General features: G+C 45.2%; 2 protein-coding genes across 2 annotated transcripts; one reads left to right on the forward strand and one right to left on the reverse strand.

Annotated features, from left to right (window-relative positions):
• Nucleotides 1-248: 248 nt before the first annotated feature.
• Nucleotides 249-5,501, forward strand: LOC103762787 (2-oxoglutarate and iron-dependent oxygenase JMJD4; the record flags this gene model as incomplete). Its single annotated transcript, XM_029957946.1, has 4 exons — nt 249-374; nt 978-1,245; nt 2,073-2,219; nt 3,526-5,501. Coding segments are annotated over 4 exons (853 nt in total), but the record flags the coding sequence as incomplete, so codon positions are not given.
• Nucleotides 5,502-6,158: 657 nt separating this feature from the next.
• On the reverse strand, nt 6,159-15,259 carry LOC108641744 (ALS2 C-terminal-like protein; the record flags this gene model as incomplete). The annotated part of the gene is made up of 7 exons (XM_029957942.1): nt 6,159-6,522; nt 8,618-8,714; nt 10,552-10,701; nt 12,887-12,948; nt 13,094-13,136; nt 13,804-13,977; nt 15,191-15,259. Coding segments are annotated over 7 exons (667 nt in total), but the record flags the coding sequence as incomplete, so codon positions are not given.
• Nucleotides 15,260-15,562: the final 303 nt, after the last annotated feature.

Genomic DNA, 15,562 nt, shown 5'->3' on the forward strand with positions numbered 1-15,562 from the left:
AGCTGTGGCTGCCCCTGGATCCCTGGAAGTGTCCAAGGCCAGGTTGGAGCAACCTGGGCTAATGGAAGGTGTCCCTGCCCATGGCAGGGGAGTAGAACAAGATGATCTTTAAGCTCCCTTCCAACTCAGCCCATTCCATGATTCTCAATCCAGGATGATCAGTCTTTGGATCTAGATTTTGGACATAAGGGAGAGGTAGCAATGCCACATATTCCTGAGCCCCCTTTCCAACCCTTTCCCTTTCCCAGGGCTTTCCCAGAGCAGGATGTTTACACGACTCCCGTGTACTTCTCCTCCGACTGGCTCAACGAGTACTGGGATGCTGTGGCTGTGGACGACTATAGGTTTGTCTACATGGGACCCAAGGGCTCCTGGTAAGGAAATGGCCTCTCTGTCATCCTTAGGCACCCATTTTGAAGGTTAATATTCCAGGGAATTATCACATTATCCTTTGGGATATCACCACGCTGCAGAGTCCAGGGTTCTGCCTGGATCTGTCCAGCCTCGTCTCTGTTTGTGAGCTGAACTCCTGCATCAGCCACAGGAAAAGCCTTGAATTGTGCACCCCAAAACCAAGTTATTTAAGGATTTGGAGCAGGAATTCCCTTGGGATCATCAGCCACTTGTGATTTGCAGGGTCAGCAGAAGCCTCGTGGAGGCACCGATGACTCAGATGTTCTGCAGGTGAAAATTCCAGCCCGGCCTCGGTTAGCAAGTGACAGTTATTTGCAGTTCCCATCCCAGAATATCCCACAGAATATCCCACAGATGGAGGGATTGGAGAGACAAACACTGGATTTGACAGGAAACACTCGACACTATGGAGATATAGATAAAACTGTAGATAGAGAAAACTACTTAAACCAGCCAAAATTCCAGGAAGAAAAGGGCTCAGTGTCTCAGATTCTTGGTGTTTTTAGGATTTACATTAAAGTGTTTTGGCTCTGCCTTTCCTTAAACCTCTGGTTTTCCCTCAGGACACCGTTCCATGCCGACGTGTTCCGCTCCTACAGCTGGTCAGCAAACATCTGTGGCAGGAAGAAGTGGCTGCTGTATCCAGCAGGACAGGAGGAATTCCTGAAGGACAGACATGGCAACCTACCCTTCGACGTGACTGCCCCCAGCCTGCAGGACAGGAGGGTGTACCCTCGCTACAGCCAAAGCCAACCCCCCGTGGAGATTGTTCAGGAAGCAGGAGAGATTGTCTTCATTCCCAGTGGATGGCACCACCAGGTTTACAACCTGGTGAGACCCCCTGGCACCATCCTGCTCATCAGGCAGCAGATTAAAGGGATGAGGTTCAAGCAGGCCAAGGGCCGGGTCCTGCCCTTGGGCCACAACAACCCCCGGCAGCTCCAGGCTGGGCCAGAGGGGCTGGAGAGCAGCCAGGCAGGAAGGGAGCTGGGAGGGGGGATGGACAGGGAGCTGAACAGGAGCCAGAGTGTGCCCAGGGGGACAAGAGGGCCAATGGATCCTGGCCTGGCTCAGGAACAGGGTGGCCAACAGGGCCAGGGAAGTGATTCTGCCCCTGGACTCAGCACTGGGGAGGCCACCCCTGGAGTGCTGTGTCCAGTTCTGGGCCCTCAGCTCAGGAAGGACATGGAGGGGCTGGAGCAGGTCCAGAGGAGAGCAACGAGGCTGGGGAAGGGACTGGAGCACAAGTGCTGGGAGGAGAGGCTGAGGGAGCTGGGGGGGCTCAGCCTGGAGAAGAGGAGGCTCAGGGGAGACCTCCTCACTCTCTGCAACTCCCTGCCAGGAGGGGGGAGCCAGGGGGGGTTGGTCTCTTTTCCCAGGCAACCATCAGCAAGACAAGAGGGCTGGGTCTGCAGCTGTGCCAGGGGAGGGTTAGGTTGGACATTAGGAAGAATTTCTTTGCAGAGAGGGTGCTCAGCCATTGGAATGGGCTGCCCAGGGAAGTGGGGGATTCTCCATCCCTGGAGGTGTTTAAGGACAGACTGGATGTGGCATCAGTGCCATGGGCTGGGAACCACGGCGGGGTTGGATCAAGGGTTGGACTGGATGATCTCAGAGGTCCCTTCCAACCCAGCTGATTCTCTGATTTATTCCCTCAGGAGGACACCATCTCAATCAACCACAACTGGGTGAACGGCTGCAATGTGGCCATCATGTGGTGCTTCCTGCAGGATGAACTGGCAGCTGTCCAGAGGGAGATCAACCAGTGGAAGGATCCTATGGATGATTGGCACCTCCAGTGCCAGGTACAACAGGGATCTCACTCTCCAAAGGGATCAGATATTCCAGGGATTTATTGTGTCACTTATTACCACTCTGAGACACAGAATTCCTTCCCTTCCTACCTGGAATTTACATGTTTCATAAAGAATTAGGGAGTGGTGGCAGCTTGATTTTGCAGGAAGTCAAAATATTCCCTTAATAAGCTTGGGAATGGCTTGTGCCAGAGGATATTTGGTATGTCCAGGTTGGGATGTTGTTTGGAAAGCAAATGTTTCAACTGCTCTCCTTCAACTTCTCCTTTCAAGACTATTCCTGGGAGAGCTGGGGGTGTTCCCCTGGAGAAGAGAAGGCTCCAGGGAGAGCTGAGAGCCCCTGGCAGGGCCTAAAGGGGCTCCTGGAGAGCTGGAGAGGGACTGGGAACAAGGGATGGAGGGACAGGACACAGGGAATGGCTTTAACTGAAAGAGGATAAATTTAGGTGGGATATTGGGAAGGAATCATTGGCTGTGAGGGTGGGGAGGGACTGGGATGGATTTCCCAGAGAAACTGTGGCTGCCTCTGGATCCCTGGAAGTGTCCAAGGCCAGGTTGGAGCAACCTGGGACAGTGGAAGGTGTCCCTGCCCATGGTAGGAGTGGGACTGGATGATCCTTAAGGTCCCTTCCAACTCAAAATATCCTGGAATTCTATGAAACAGTGAATTTAAAACAAGGATAATTTAGGGGAATTTTCTGTCTGCAAATTGATGCTTTAAGAGCCCATATTTTTAAGAGCCCATATTTAAGAGCAGGGTTGTACCTTGGGTGCTCTCCTGGCTTCTGGCTGGGAAAGAATTCCATCCCTCCCAAAATCTTTGCCATGAAACAAATGCAAAGCTTATTTCTGGAGGCTGTTCCTGGATGGATTTCCTCCAGAACTCCTTGGAAAACCCAGCAATTCAGTCCTGATTAAAATCAGGCTGCTGCTTTTGGGGCTGGTGACACTTCAAACACAGATCACGAAAAATGATTAAATATAATCATTTATGATCCCATATAATTATTACCTTGATAAAATCTGATTTTTGGAATTTTGACTGGAAAGCTGGGGCTGCCCCTGGATCCCTGGAAGTGTCCAAGGCCAGGCTGGAGCAACTTGGGATAATGGAAGTTGTCCCTGCCCATGGTAGGGGTGGCACTGGATGATCCTTAAGGTCCCTTCCAACTCAAAACATCTTGGAATGTTATGAAACACAGTGATTTATGATTCCATACAATTATAACATGATTTGGTGATGTTTTTCCCTGGAAATCTCAGTGTTATTCCCATTTCAATCCCTCCCCGATTTTAGCTGATCATGAAGTCCTGCACGGGCATCGACTACAAGGAGTTCTACAACTTCCTCAAAGTCATTGCAGAGAACAGGATTTCTGTCTTGGAGAAGGGCCTGGATGAGGAGGCCTTGGCCAAGAACACTTCCAAGGCTGCCATTTCCACCCTGGGAATGCTCCACGCCGTGTTCGACCTCAAGAGGACGGTGAAGGTCCTGACGTCGCTGAGCGCCAACGAGGATTTCAAGAAGCTGGATCTGACCTCCCTCTCCCCCCCTCCTGAGGCTTTGCTGCACCACCTCAAAGCTGCCATAGACACAGCCCTGCTCTGACTTCCCATTTTCCCTCGGTTCTTTGGGTAAACCAACCTTTTCCAAAGGCTTTGGAGAAGGTTCCTCCTTCCCCGGTCACCGGCTGAAGCACAAAGAGCTTCCCTACGTTCACTTGGGAGTCATTGGATGGAGGAGGGGGGAAAAAACGATCCCAGATAAAGGAAAAAAAAACCCCAAATCTTGGCAGGATTTTCTTCCCAGTCAGGGAAGGGGGACAGAAGTTCCCTGTGGATAACCAAATTCCCTGTGCTTCCAAGAGCAAAGCTGCACTCCAGCTCTGCTTTGTCTCCTCACAGCTCCATGATTTGAAGGCTTCCAGGTGCAGCTCAGCTTGTCTTTTCCTTCTTTTCTTTTTTTTAGGGAATTTGAGCTAGTTTGCTCCCTTGGAAGCCTGAGCTGGAGCCTGGAAGTGCTGGCTCTACTTGTGTCCTCCAGAGCTGGAATTCTCAGGTGGAATCAGCCCTCCAACGGCTCCAGGGTTAAATTTAACATCCTAATTAAGACACTGGAGCCCTGATTGCAATTAGAGCACTATTAATTAAGCATGTGACCCCCCCCACACCCCTTTTCCCCCAAGCTGCAAAGGAGGAATTGGAATGCACTCCCACATTCCCACCCACAATTCCAAGGCACAGCAGGGATTTCTTTGATCAGGGAAGTCAGCCAGGAGCCTCCTCTCAGCTGCTCCACTGTGGTGGGCACACACCAACCAAGCCCTTTGCATGGTTCCAACAGCACAATTCCCAACTGGAATGCCCAAATATTCCCGGGGAAACCTCCCTCTTGCTCTTCCAGAGAAGCACAAATGGCTGCACACTGTTACCACTTTAGGGCTCACTTGAATTCTTGCTCAAGAACTTCCTCAGTTTTGTTCCCCCTCCCAGGAAAAGCAGCTACAAACTGTATTTTTAGGAAGTGCAACAGCAGAAACCCAGAGTAGGCTGAGAATTCCCTCGTTTTCTAGATAATTCCATGGGTTTGTACTCGCATGCACTTTTTGCATGTCCTTTTTCTAGTAGAAAAAGAAAAAAAAATCTGCATTTTCGAGTAGCAAGTGGTACCTGGAATGAAAAACTCCTCACCCAGAGCATGGAAAAAACGTGGAGAAAACAGCATTTTTTATTTTTATTTTGGATCAAACCATCCCAGTGCTCCAACCTTCTGGAAAAGCACCAGTTTTAAGCAGCTCCACAATTCCAATTTCACAGCCTGGTCCTTGGGGCTCTTTCCATTCTCCAAAACTCAAGCTGGAGTTTTCCTCCTTTTTAACGAAGAAAGGGACGTTTCCTAAAGGTGAGGGACAAAGATTCCCAGCTGCCAATCCTGGTTTTTGGTAGGAAAAGCACGTTTTTGGGCCTTGCATTCCTGCATGTTGTGACACTGGTGGTTAAAACCACGTAAAAATGAGATTTATGGATCCAGATTTGGCACTTCCAATCCCTTCATTCCCAAGAATGAGCACTAAAAATCAACGAATCCAAGCAAATTCCCAAATGCTGGAAGGCAGCAAAGAGATTGGGATAAGGAGGAGGCAAGCCTGGAATCTCCCTTCAAATTTCCAACCAGCTTTATTTAAATACATCCAAGTAGGAGACTCTCATCCCAATATATTAATTCTTGTAATCAGTGTTATTATTTATTAAAGCATCAATCCATGTGAGAAACAGGAGCCAAGAGCTTGTGTTTTGCCTGGATAGTTCATTAGTTACCTGGGCAATTAATTCGAAGTCAAACTTTAAAAAATAATTTAAAAAAAAAAAAAAAGCAGGTTAAAATCTGTGTCAAAACCTCTCCAAATGCACCTCACACAGGTCTGGGAGGGACAAAAAATCCCAAATATCCCTTTGATTTTCCAAAGGAAGGCTAAATCCCAACCTGATTTTGGTGTCTGGGGGGGTCTGTCAGCACAAATCTCCTTGGAAAAGCAGCAGGAAAAACAAGTGTTTGCATGTTTTCTCTTCCCAGGAGTTGGGATTTCTCCCCCCAGACCAACATTCCTTTTCTTCCAAGCCCACAGGAAATCCCTGCAGAATTCCAGAGCAGCAGGAGCAGATCCAAGGTGCGGGTGTGACATTCCCTGAGGCTTCAATAAATCCACATCTTTTGGTCTCCTAAAACCATGGGAATTGGGGAATAGCAGCTTTCCAATGCCATGGACAGGTCCTGAGTTTTAGCCCAGGGAGGAAGAGGAGTGGAGAAACCCCCTCTGCCCTCCAGGAATGGGGTTTTTTTAGGAATGTGGGGGTGACCTCTCCAACCAGAAATGGTCCCACCAGAACTCCTGTGCTTTCTCTCCAATAAACTCTTCTCCTTTCTGTCTGTTCACCAGAGTAGGGAAAAAGGAGCTCCCTGGGATTTGCAGGACAAGGAAAACAAAACCACAGGGCCAAAAGAAACCTTTTCCACTCGGGAAGAGATTCCCAACCACCAGCTGAGGTTGGACAGCAAAGAGTTTTATCCATCAGCATCCCTGTGTGTGCTTTAGGAGCAGGGTTATTCCAAGGAAACCCGCAGCTGATCCAAGAATTCTTCCCTTTGAAAGGCAGCCAGAGCAGCAGGGACACGAGGGATTCCTCATCCAGCAGGAAGGATGTTCCCTTGGGATCCTGGGGCTCAGGAGCTGGGAGTCAGGGGGCAGTTCTCCCTCTGGTGGAGCCTCATCCTCTGGATGTGCTCGTAGCACGACTGGGAAGGAGCAGAACAAGGGAGTGAGGAGAAATTTGGGGGCTCAGGGACAAAATTTGGGAATCTGGGAACAAAATTTAGCAACCCGGGGACAGAAGTTGGGAATTTAGGGACAAAAATTGACAAATTTGCGGCCAAAATTTGAGAATTTTGGGGCCAAAAGTTGGCAATTTTGGGGCCAAAAGTTGGCAATTTTGGGGCCAAAACTTGGGAACTTTGGGGCCAAAATCTGGCAGCTCGAGGCCAAAATTTGGCAAGTTTGAGGCCAAAATTGGAGAACTCAGGGGCCAAAAGTTGGGAATGTTGGGGCCAAAATTTGAGAACTTCCAGCCCAAAATTTGACAACTGTGGGGCAAATTTTGGGAACTTTGGGGACAAAATTTGGCAACTTTGGGGCCAAAAGTTGGCTGCCAAAATTTGGCAGCTTGAGGCCAAAATTGGAGAACTTGGGGCCAAAATTTGAGAACTTTGGGGCAAATTTTGGGAACCGTGGAGCCAAAATTTGAGAATGTTTGGGCCAAAAGTTGGCAAGTTTGGGGCCAAAACTTGAGAACCTTGGGGCCAAAATTTGGGAACTTTGGGGCCAAAATCTGGCAGCTCAGGGCCAAAATTTGGCAGCTTGGGGCCAAAATTGGAGAATTCTGGGGCCAAAAGTTGGGAATGTTGGGGCCAAAATTTGAGAACTTCAGGGCCAAAATTTGACAACTGTGGGGCAAATTTTGGGATCTTTGGGGCCAAAATTTGGCACCTTGAGGCCAAAACTGGAGAACTTGGGGCCAAAATTTGAGAACTTTAGGGTAAATTTTGGGAACTGTGGAGCCAAACTTTGAGAATGTTGAGGCCAAAAGTTGGCAAGTTTGGGGCCAAAACTTGAGAACCTTGGGGGCAAAATTTGGGAACTTTGGGGCCAAAATCTGGCAGCTCAGGGCCAAAATTTGGCAGCTTGGGGCCAAAATTGGAGAATTCTGGGGCCAAAAGTTGGGAATGTTGGGGCCAAAATTTGAGAACTTCAGGGCCAAAATTTGACAACTGTGGGGCAAATTTTGGGAACTTTGGGGCCAAAATTTGGCACCTTGAGGCCAAAATTGGAGAACTTGGGGCCAAAATTTGAGAACTTTAGGGTAAATTTTGGGAACTGTGGAGCCAAAATTTGAGAATGTTGGGGCCAAAAGTTGGCAAGTTTGGGGCCAAAACTTGAGAACCTTGGGGCCAAAACTTGAGAACCTTGGGGGCAAAATTTGGGAACTTTGGGGCCAAAATCTGGCAGCTCAGGGCCAAAATTTGGCAAGTTTGAGGCCAAAATTGGAGAATTCTGGGGCCAAAAGTTGGGAATGTTGGGGCCAAAATTTGAGAACTTCAGGGCCAAAATTTGACAACTGTGGGGCAAATTTTGGGAACTTTGGGGCCAAAATTTGGCACCTTGAGGCCAAAATTGGAGAACTTGGGGCCAAAATTTGAGAACTTTAGGGTAAATTTTGGGAACTGTGGAGCCAAAATTTGAGAATGTTGGGGCCAAAAGTTGGCAAGTTTGGGGCCAAAACTTGAGAACCTTCGGGCCAAAATTTGGGAACTTTGGGGCCAAAATCTGGCAGCTCAGGGCCAAAATTTGGCAGCTTGGGGCCAAAATTTGGCAAGTTCGAGGCCAAAATTGGGGAACTTTGGGGCCAAAAGTTGGGAATGTTGGGGTCAAAATTTGAGAAGTTCTGGCCCAAAATTTGACAACTGTGGGGAAAATTTTGGGAAGTTTGGGGCCAAAATTGGAGAACTTCAGGGCCAAAATTTAACAACTTTGGGACCAAAATTTGGCAACATGGGGGGCAAAATTTGGCAGCTTTGAAGCCAAAATTTGGGAACTTTGGGGCTAAAATCTGGCAACTTTGGGGCTAAAATTTGGGAACTCTGGGGCCAGAATAAGAGGTCTTGCAGCCAAAGAAGCTGTGCTGCTCCCAAGTTCAGGATTAAATCTGCTGTCAGTGAAGGATAAGGATATTCTCCAGATTCTTTGGGAAAATCAACTCCTGTTCCAGGCACAAAAGCAGCCCCTAAAATTCCATCCCAGCCCAGCTTTGCTGCAAGTGGAAAAAAATTCCCTCACCTCCAGTGCTGTCAGCAGGAAGTCAAACATTCCTCCTTGGTTGGTGGGATCCATCAAGTCTCTGATCAGATGGATTTCAGCTCCCAGGTGCTGGATTCTAGGGAAGGAAAAGGTCTCAGTTAGGACAGATGGGTTGGAAGGGACCTTAAGGATCATCCAGGGACACCTCCCACTATCCCAGCCTGCTCCAACCTGGCCTTGGACACTTCCAAGGATGGGGCAGCCACAATTTATTGATGCTCCAGCATAAGAAAACTTCATTTTTCCCTCTTTTATTCCCTCCTGATCTCATTTACAGTCCAGGAAGATCCTTAGAAAACCTCCCTCGTCCAGCACAGCCACAGGATATTCTGACAGGAAAAGAGGAAAAACACCCTCAAGGTGCTCCAGGGGTTGGATATTAGGGAAAATTTCTCCATGGAAAAGGTTGCCAAGCATTGGAACAGGCTGTCCAGGGCAGTGGTGGAATCACATCCCTGGAATTGTTCAAAAACACGTGGATGTGGCACTTTGGGGACATGATTAGTGGTGAACATGAGTTGACTGAAGATCTTAAAGGTCTTTTCCTTAACAATTCTAAGAATCCATATAAAAAGTTTAAATATTCCACCCTTTTTTTTTTTTTTTTTGGAGGCCAAACATATCCAGGAATCCTTGACAACCAGCCAAGGATTTTGGCTCCAATTTGCCAGGAGATCCAGTTTCCTTGGGCTGGATGGAGGCAAATTCCTGCAGTTCCACTGGAAGCCTCTGGCAGGAATGTGTTACACCCAGTCATTCCAGCCAGGAAAACAAATCTGAGGCTCTAATAATTAATATAACCTTCTAATCTAATGAGCTAATTAACAAATATCATGGTCAAAACCTTCCCAGTCTCCAAACTGGATCCCAGTGCCCTGCTGAGAATGGAAAAGAGATGATGCATCAAAAATCAGCCTTCAGGACTCCATGTCCCTGTTTTCTGTGGGAAAATGAGACTTCATTTCCCATGATAACCCTGAATTATCCTCTGGGATAAGAGCTGGACACTCAGGAATTCCCCAATCACTTTATATCCTGGGCAATCCCTTCCCAGCAGAGCTGGGTTGGGGTTACACAGAAACCCAAAAGCTCAGGAAAAAGCACAAATAAAACCCCAAATCCCAGTTTTTACTTTGAATTCTTTGGCCTGTGAGACCCCATTTGCCATGATAATCCAGAATTATCCTCTGGGAGAAGTGATGGACACTCAGGAATTCCTTAATCCCTTTATATCCTGGGCAACATGAGCTGGGTTGCAGTTCCACAGAAACCCAAAAGCTCAGGAAAAAGCCCCTTAAAACCCCAAATCCCAGTTTTTATTTTAAATTCTTTGGCCTGTGAGACCCCATTTCCTAGAATTATCCTCTGGGATAAGGGATGGACAATCAGAAGTCACTTTACATCCTGGCCAATCCCATCCCAGCAGACCTGGCAGATCCCAACCCACAGAAACCCAAAAGCTCAGGAAAAGGGCCCTTAAAACCCCAAATCCCAGTTTTTACTTTGAATTCTTTGGCCTGTGAGACCCCATTTCCCAGAATTATCCTCTGAGATAAGAGCTGGACACTCAGGAAGTCACTTTATATCCTGGCCAACCTCATCCCAGGAGAGCTGGCAGATCCAAACCCACAGAAACCCAAAAGCTCAGGAAAAAGCCCCTTAAAACCCCAAATCCCAGTTTTTATTTTAAATTCTTTGGCCTGTGAGACTCCATTTCCCAGGACAACCCGGAATTATCCTCTGGGATAAGAGATGGACAAATCAGAAGTCACTTTATATCCTGGGCAACCCCATCCCAGCAGAGCTGGCAGATCCCAACCCACAGAAACCCAAAAGCTGAGGAAAAAGCCCATTAAATTCCCAAAATCCCAGTTTTTAGCAGCAGGATCAGGAAAGCAGAAGGTGCCACGTACTTGGCTCTGGACACGACGTACATGAGGAGGGGCAGCAGGTCATCCATGGGCAGTTTGTAGTCCTTGCCCAGCACCCTGCCCACGGTGCCCTCCAGCTCCTCGTAGGTTTTCTGCAGGATCAGCAGCTTCTCCCTGGGATCCACCGTCGTGCTGCGGGCGGGAAAAGAACCCTGGCAAAGGGGCACCCAACTCCACAGGCAGCAACTGAATTTTAGTTAGATTTTAGCTGAATTTTAGCTCAATTTTAGCTGAATTTTAGCTCAATTTTAGCTGAATTTTAGCTCAATTTTAGCTGAATTTTAGCTCAATTTTACCTGAATTTTACCTGAATTTTAGCTCAATTTTACCTGAATTTTAGTTAAATTTTACCTGAATTTTACCTGAATTTTAGCTGAATTTCAGCTAAATTTTACCTGAATTTTACCTGAAATTTAGCTGAATTTCAGCTAAATTTTACCTGAATTTTACCTGAAATTTAGCTGAATTTTAGCTAAATTTTACCTGAAATTTAGCTGAATTTCAGCTAAATTTTACCTGAATTTTAGCTAAATTTTACATGAATTTTAGCTAAATTTTACCTGACATTTAGCTGAATTTTAGCTCAATTTTACCTGAAATTTAGCTGAATTTTAGCTCAATTTTACCTGAAATTTAGCTGAATTTCAGCTCAATTTTAGCTGAATTTTACCTGAATTGTAGCTAAATTTTACCTGAATTTTAGCTAAATTTTACCTGAATTTTAGCTGAATTTCAGCTAAATTTTACCTGAATTTTAGCTAAATTTTACCTGAATTTTAGCTCAATTCTACCTAATTTCAGCTAAATTTTACCTGAATTTCAGCTAAATTTTACCTGAATTTTAGCTAAATTTTACCTGAATTTTAGCTAAATTTTACCTGAATTTTAGCTCAATTTTACCTGAATTTTAGCTGAATTTCAGCTAAATCTTACCTGAATTTTAGTACAATTTTACCTGAATTTTAGCTCAATTTTAGCTAAATTTTACCTGAAATTTAGCTAAATTTTACCTGAATTTTAGCTCAATTTTACCTGAATTTTAGCTCAATTTTACCTGAAATTTAGCTGAATTTTAGCTAAATTTTACCTGAAATTTAGCTGAATTTTAGCTAAATTTTACCTGAATTTTAGCTCAATTTTATCTAAACTTTAGCTGAATTTTACCTACATTTCATCTAAACTTTAGCTGAATTTTACCTACATTTCATCTAAATTTTAGCTGAATTTTACCTACATTTCATCTAAATTTTAGCTGAATTTTACCTACATTTCATCTAAATTTTAGCTGAATTTTACCTACATTTCATCTAAATTTTAGCTGAATTTTACCTACATTTCATCTAAATTTTAGCTGAATTTTACCTACATTTCATCTAAATTTTAGCTGAATTTTACCTACATTTCATCTAAATTTTAGCTGAATTTTACCTACATTTCATCTAAATTTTAGCTGAATTTTATCTACATTTTATCTAAATTTTAGCTGAATTTTATCTACATTTCATCTAAATTTTATCTAGATTTTACTTGAACTTTAGCTAAATTTTATCTAAATTTTAGCTGAATTTTATCTATATTTTATCTACATTTTAGTTGAATTTGAGCTGAATTTTGGCTAAATTTTATCTACATTTTATCTAAATTTTAGCTGAATTTTATCTATATTTTATCTACATTTTAGTTGAATTTGAGCTGAATTTTGGCTAAATTTTATCTACATTTTATCTAAATTTTAGCTGAATTTTATCTATATTTTATCTACATTTTAGTTGAATTTGAGCTGAATTTTGGCTAAATTTTATCTACATTTTATCTAAATTTTAGCTGAATTTTATCTATATTTTATCTACATTTTAGGTGAATTTTAGCTGAATTTTAACTACATTTTATCTACATTTTAGGTGAATTTTAGCTGAATTTTATCTACATTTTATCTAAGTTTTAGCTGAATTTTCTCTATATTTTATCTACATTTTAGGTGAATTTGAGCTGAATTTTGGCTAAATTTTATCTACATTTTAGCTGAATTTTAGCTAAAGTTTAGTGAAATTTTAGCTAAATTTCAGCTAAATTTTAACTGAATTTTATCTAAACTTTAGCTGAATTTAATCTACACTTTATCTAAACGTCATCTAAATTTTAGCTAAATATCATCTAAATTTTAGCTAAATGCCATCTAAATTTCAGCTGATTTTTAGCTGAATTTCCTCTAAATTTTCTCTATATTTTCTCTAAATTTTACCTCCATTTTAGCTCAATTTTCTCCCCCGTTTATATTAACAATATTGAATTAAATCCCAAATTTGCCCGGACTCACATGAGCTTCTGCAAACACTCGGTGGCCGACAGGAAACACTTGTCCTTGATCAGGGAGCGCCTCTGGAAAGGAGACACAGAGCCTTTGGAACATCTTCCAGCCCCCAAAGGAATTCCCAAGGAGGTGATGGATCCCTAAGGAAGCTCCAGCACCGCCCCACATTCCCAACCCCATCCCGAAGAGCCGGAATTCCGGGATGTTTCTCACCTGGTTGGTCGTCAGGGTGAGATCCTTGAGAGGCCAGAGGTGCCTGGAAGGAGATCACAGAGACAGTGAGAAGGGCTGAGCCCGCCCTAAATCTGCCTCCACTGCTCCAGGGATAATTACTATTCATTAATTTGGCTCATTAATCCAGGCAAAGGGTTGATTTTACTCCGAGAGTCTCCTGAAAATAATCAATTTGGGAGAGTTTGGGAACCTTCAGATTCTCCCACTGAGCCCAGACTGAACCCAACGGACACTCCGGGTGTCCCTGAGGTGCAGATGATGCTGTGGTGGGAAAGCTGGTGGAGTTTGGCCCCACATCCCATTCCAGAGGTGGATTTAGCAGCAGGAATGGCTGAAGGAATCACCTGACTCCTCATTTTTGAGTCTGTGTGCCTCCACTCTCAGAGCAGACACCACTGTTGCCCTTTCTAAGACACATTTATAAGCTCTGGTTGGTCGGTCCCAAGTCGGAACAAAGCTTTTTTTTGAGGTAATAAAAGGGTTTTCCAGCCAAAAATTAAAATTAGCCCAGCCATTTGCAGCTTTTCCCTAGTCAGTGTTGCCCTTCCAGGACAGGCAGGCACTTCCTGGCAGGATTTCCTCTGGCAGCACAAAACCTCAGTGCTACAGCCACTGACAGACCAGGAACAGGCTCCAGGTCCTTTCCAGGATCCCAGCCACGTATCCAGGGATGGAAAAACACCACTTACTTCTGCACATCCAGGAATTCCAGGAGCTTGATGTCAGGGAACAGGCTGAGGTCCACGATGCCCTGGCAGTACAGGTCATCTTCCCTCTCGTGGTACAGCATGTAGAGCATGAAGAGCTCGGGGTAGAAGCAGGGCAGGATCAGGGGCAGGACCACACTGGAGGCCTTCTGCTCACTGGGGCAGAGAAAAACAATCCTGCAGTGACATTCCAACCTTAAACATTCCCAAAACCACCCGGCACACGAGGGAAGAGGCAGCTTCCAAGACCTCGAGGTGTTCTCCTTGTTCTCCCCTCCTTCCCCCTCCCGAGTTCAGTGTCCCAGTTGGGCTGGAGTGACCTACAGGACACTCATCCCAGCTGGAGATCCTGCTGCATCCTGGGCTGTGGGATAGGACAGATCTCCACAACATTTCCTTAATCCCTGGGAGAAACCTGGAGCACCAGAGACCTGTCTCCAGCTTTTCTTCCTGAGCTCTTTGAGCAAAAACTCGTCTCCAGCTTTTCTTTTTGAGCTCTTTCAGCAGAAATTCAGCTCCAGCTTTTCTTCCTGAGCTCTTTCAGTAAAAATTCATCTCCAGCTTTTCTTCCTGAGCTCTTTCAGTAAAAATTCATCTCCAGCTTTTCCTTCTGAGCTCTTTCAGTAAAAACTCATCTCCAGCTTTTCTTCTTGAGCTCTTTCAGTAAAAACTCATCTCCAGCTTTTCTTCTTGAGCTCTTTCAGTAAAAACTCATCTCCAGCTTTTCTTCTTGAGCTCTTTCAGTAAAAACTCATCTCCAGCTTTTCTTCTTGAGCTCTTTCAGTAAAAACTCATCTCCAGCTTTTCTTCTTGAGCTCTTTCAGTAAAAACTCATCTCCAGCTTTTCTTTCTGAGCTCTTTCAGCAGAAACTCATCTCCAGACATTCTTTCTGAGCTGTTTCACTGGAGTATTTGTTATTTCTTAAGGAAAAAACCCTCAATAAATTCCCTTGCAGCCCTTTTCCAGCTGCCCACAATGCCACCAACCTCTTGGCTTCGTTCAGCCCCCACGGGAATGGTTTCAGGTTCAAAGAGAAATCCAGGCCAAACAGAGACAGCTGAGAAAAGAGGCTACTTCTCACTCCCAGAAACCCCAAATCTGTGTCTCCCACTATTATTCCCACTTTCCTGTTCTAGGAACAACACATCTTCTCCCTCCTTTGCCAGTGGCTTCTGCTCCAGAAAATGAGTAGAAGAAGTTGTTTTCTTGCTTCAAGCAGAACTCCTGAACACTTTGCACCCTGAGGGAAGTGTGGGCACTAAACCTGCTCCAAAGGGACCCACACAGGGAGTTCAGCACCTGATGTGTTTTAGGAGACACCCCATTGTCCAAACAGCTTGGAATGACATTCCCAGTGGTGACACCTACCTCGTGTCTCCATCCACAGCCCTTGGGGACAGCTGGCCTTTCTGTTCCAGTGCCAAATGGAGCAAACCCCTGAAAGAGCAGCAGGAACAAGGTTTAGTTCCCTCCCTCCTTTGTTTATTTTAGGGATAATTTGTTATTCCCAGGTGAGGAGCTCAGCTGTCCCAGCCCCAGGTGGGACATTAAAGCTCCCTGGAATTCCTGCAGGGTTGTTTCTGGGTGGAAGTTTTTGAGGGGTTTCTCCTTTAACAGCAGAAGCCCCAGGAATGACTGAGTGTCCCAAAATCTCCACAGCTTCTGGAGAGCAGGGTGGTCCCTCTGGAATTCTAAATGTGGTCTGCACTGAGCACCATCTCCTTGAATTCCCACTCAAGG

Source organism: Manacus vitellinus, unplaced genomic scaffold, assembly GCF_001715985.3.
Source record: "Manacus vitellinus isolate BGI_N305 unplaced genomic scaffold, ASM171598v3 ctg7180002430946_pilon, whole genome shotgun sequence".
In the NCBI taxonomy this organism is placed as follows: domain Eukaryota; kingdom Metazoa; phylum Chordata; class Aves; order Passeriformes; family Pipridae; genus Manacus; species Manacus vitellinus.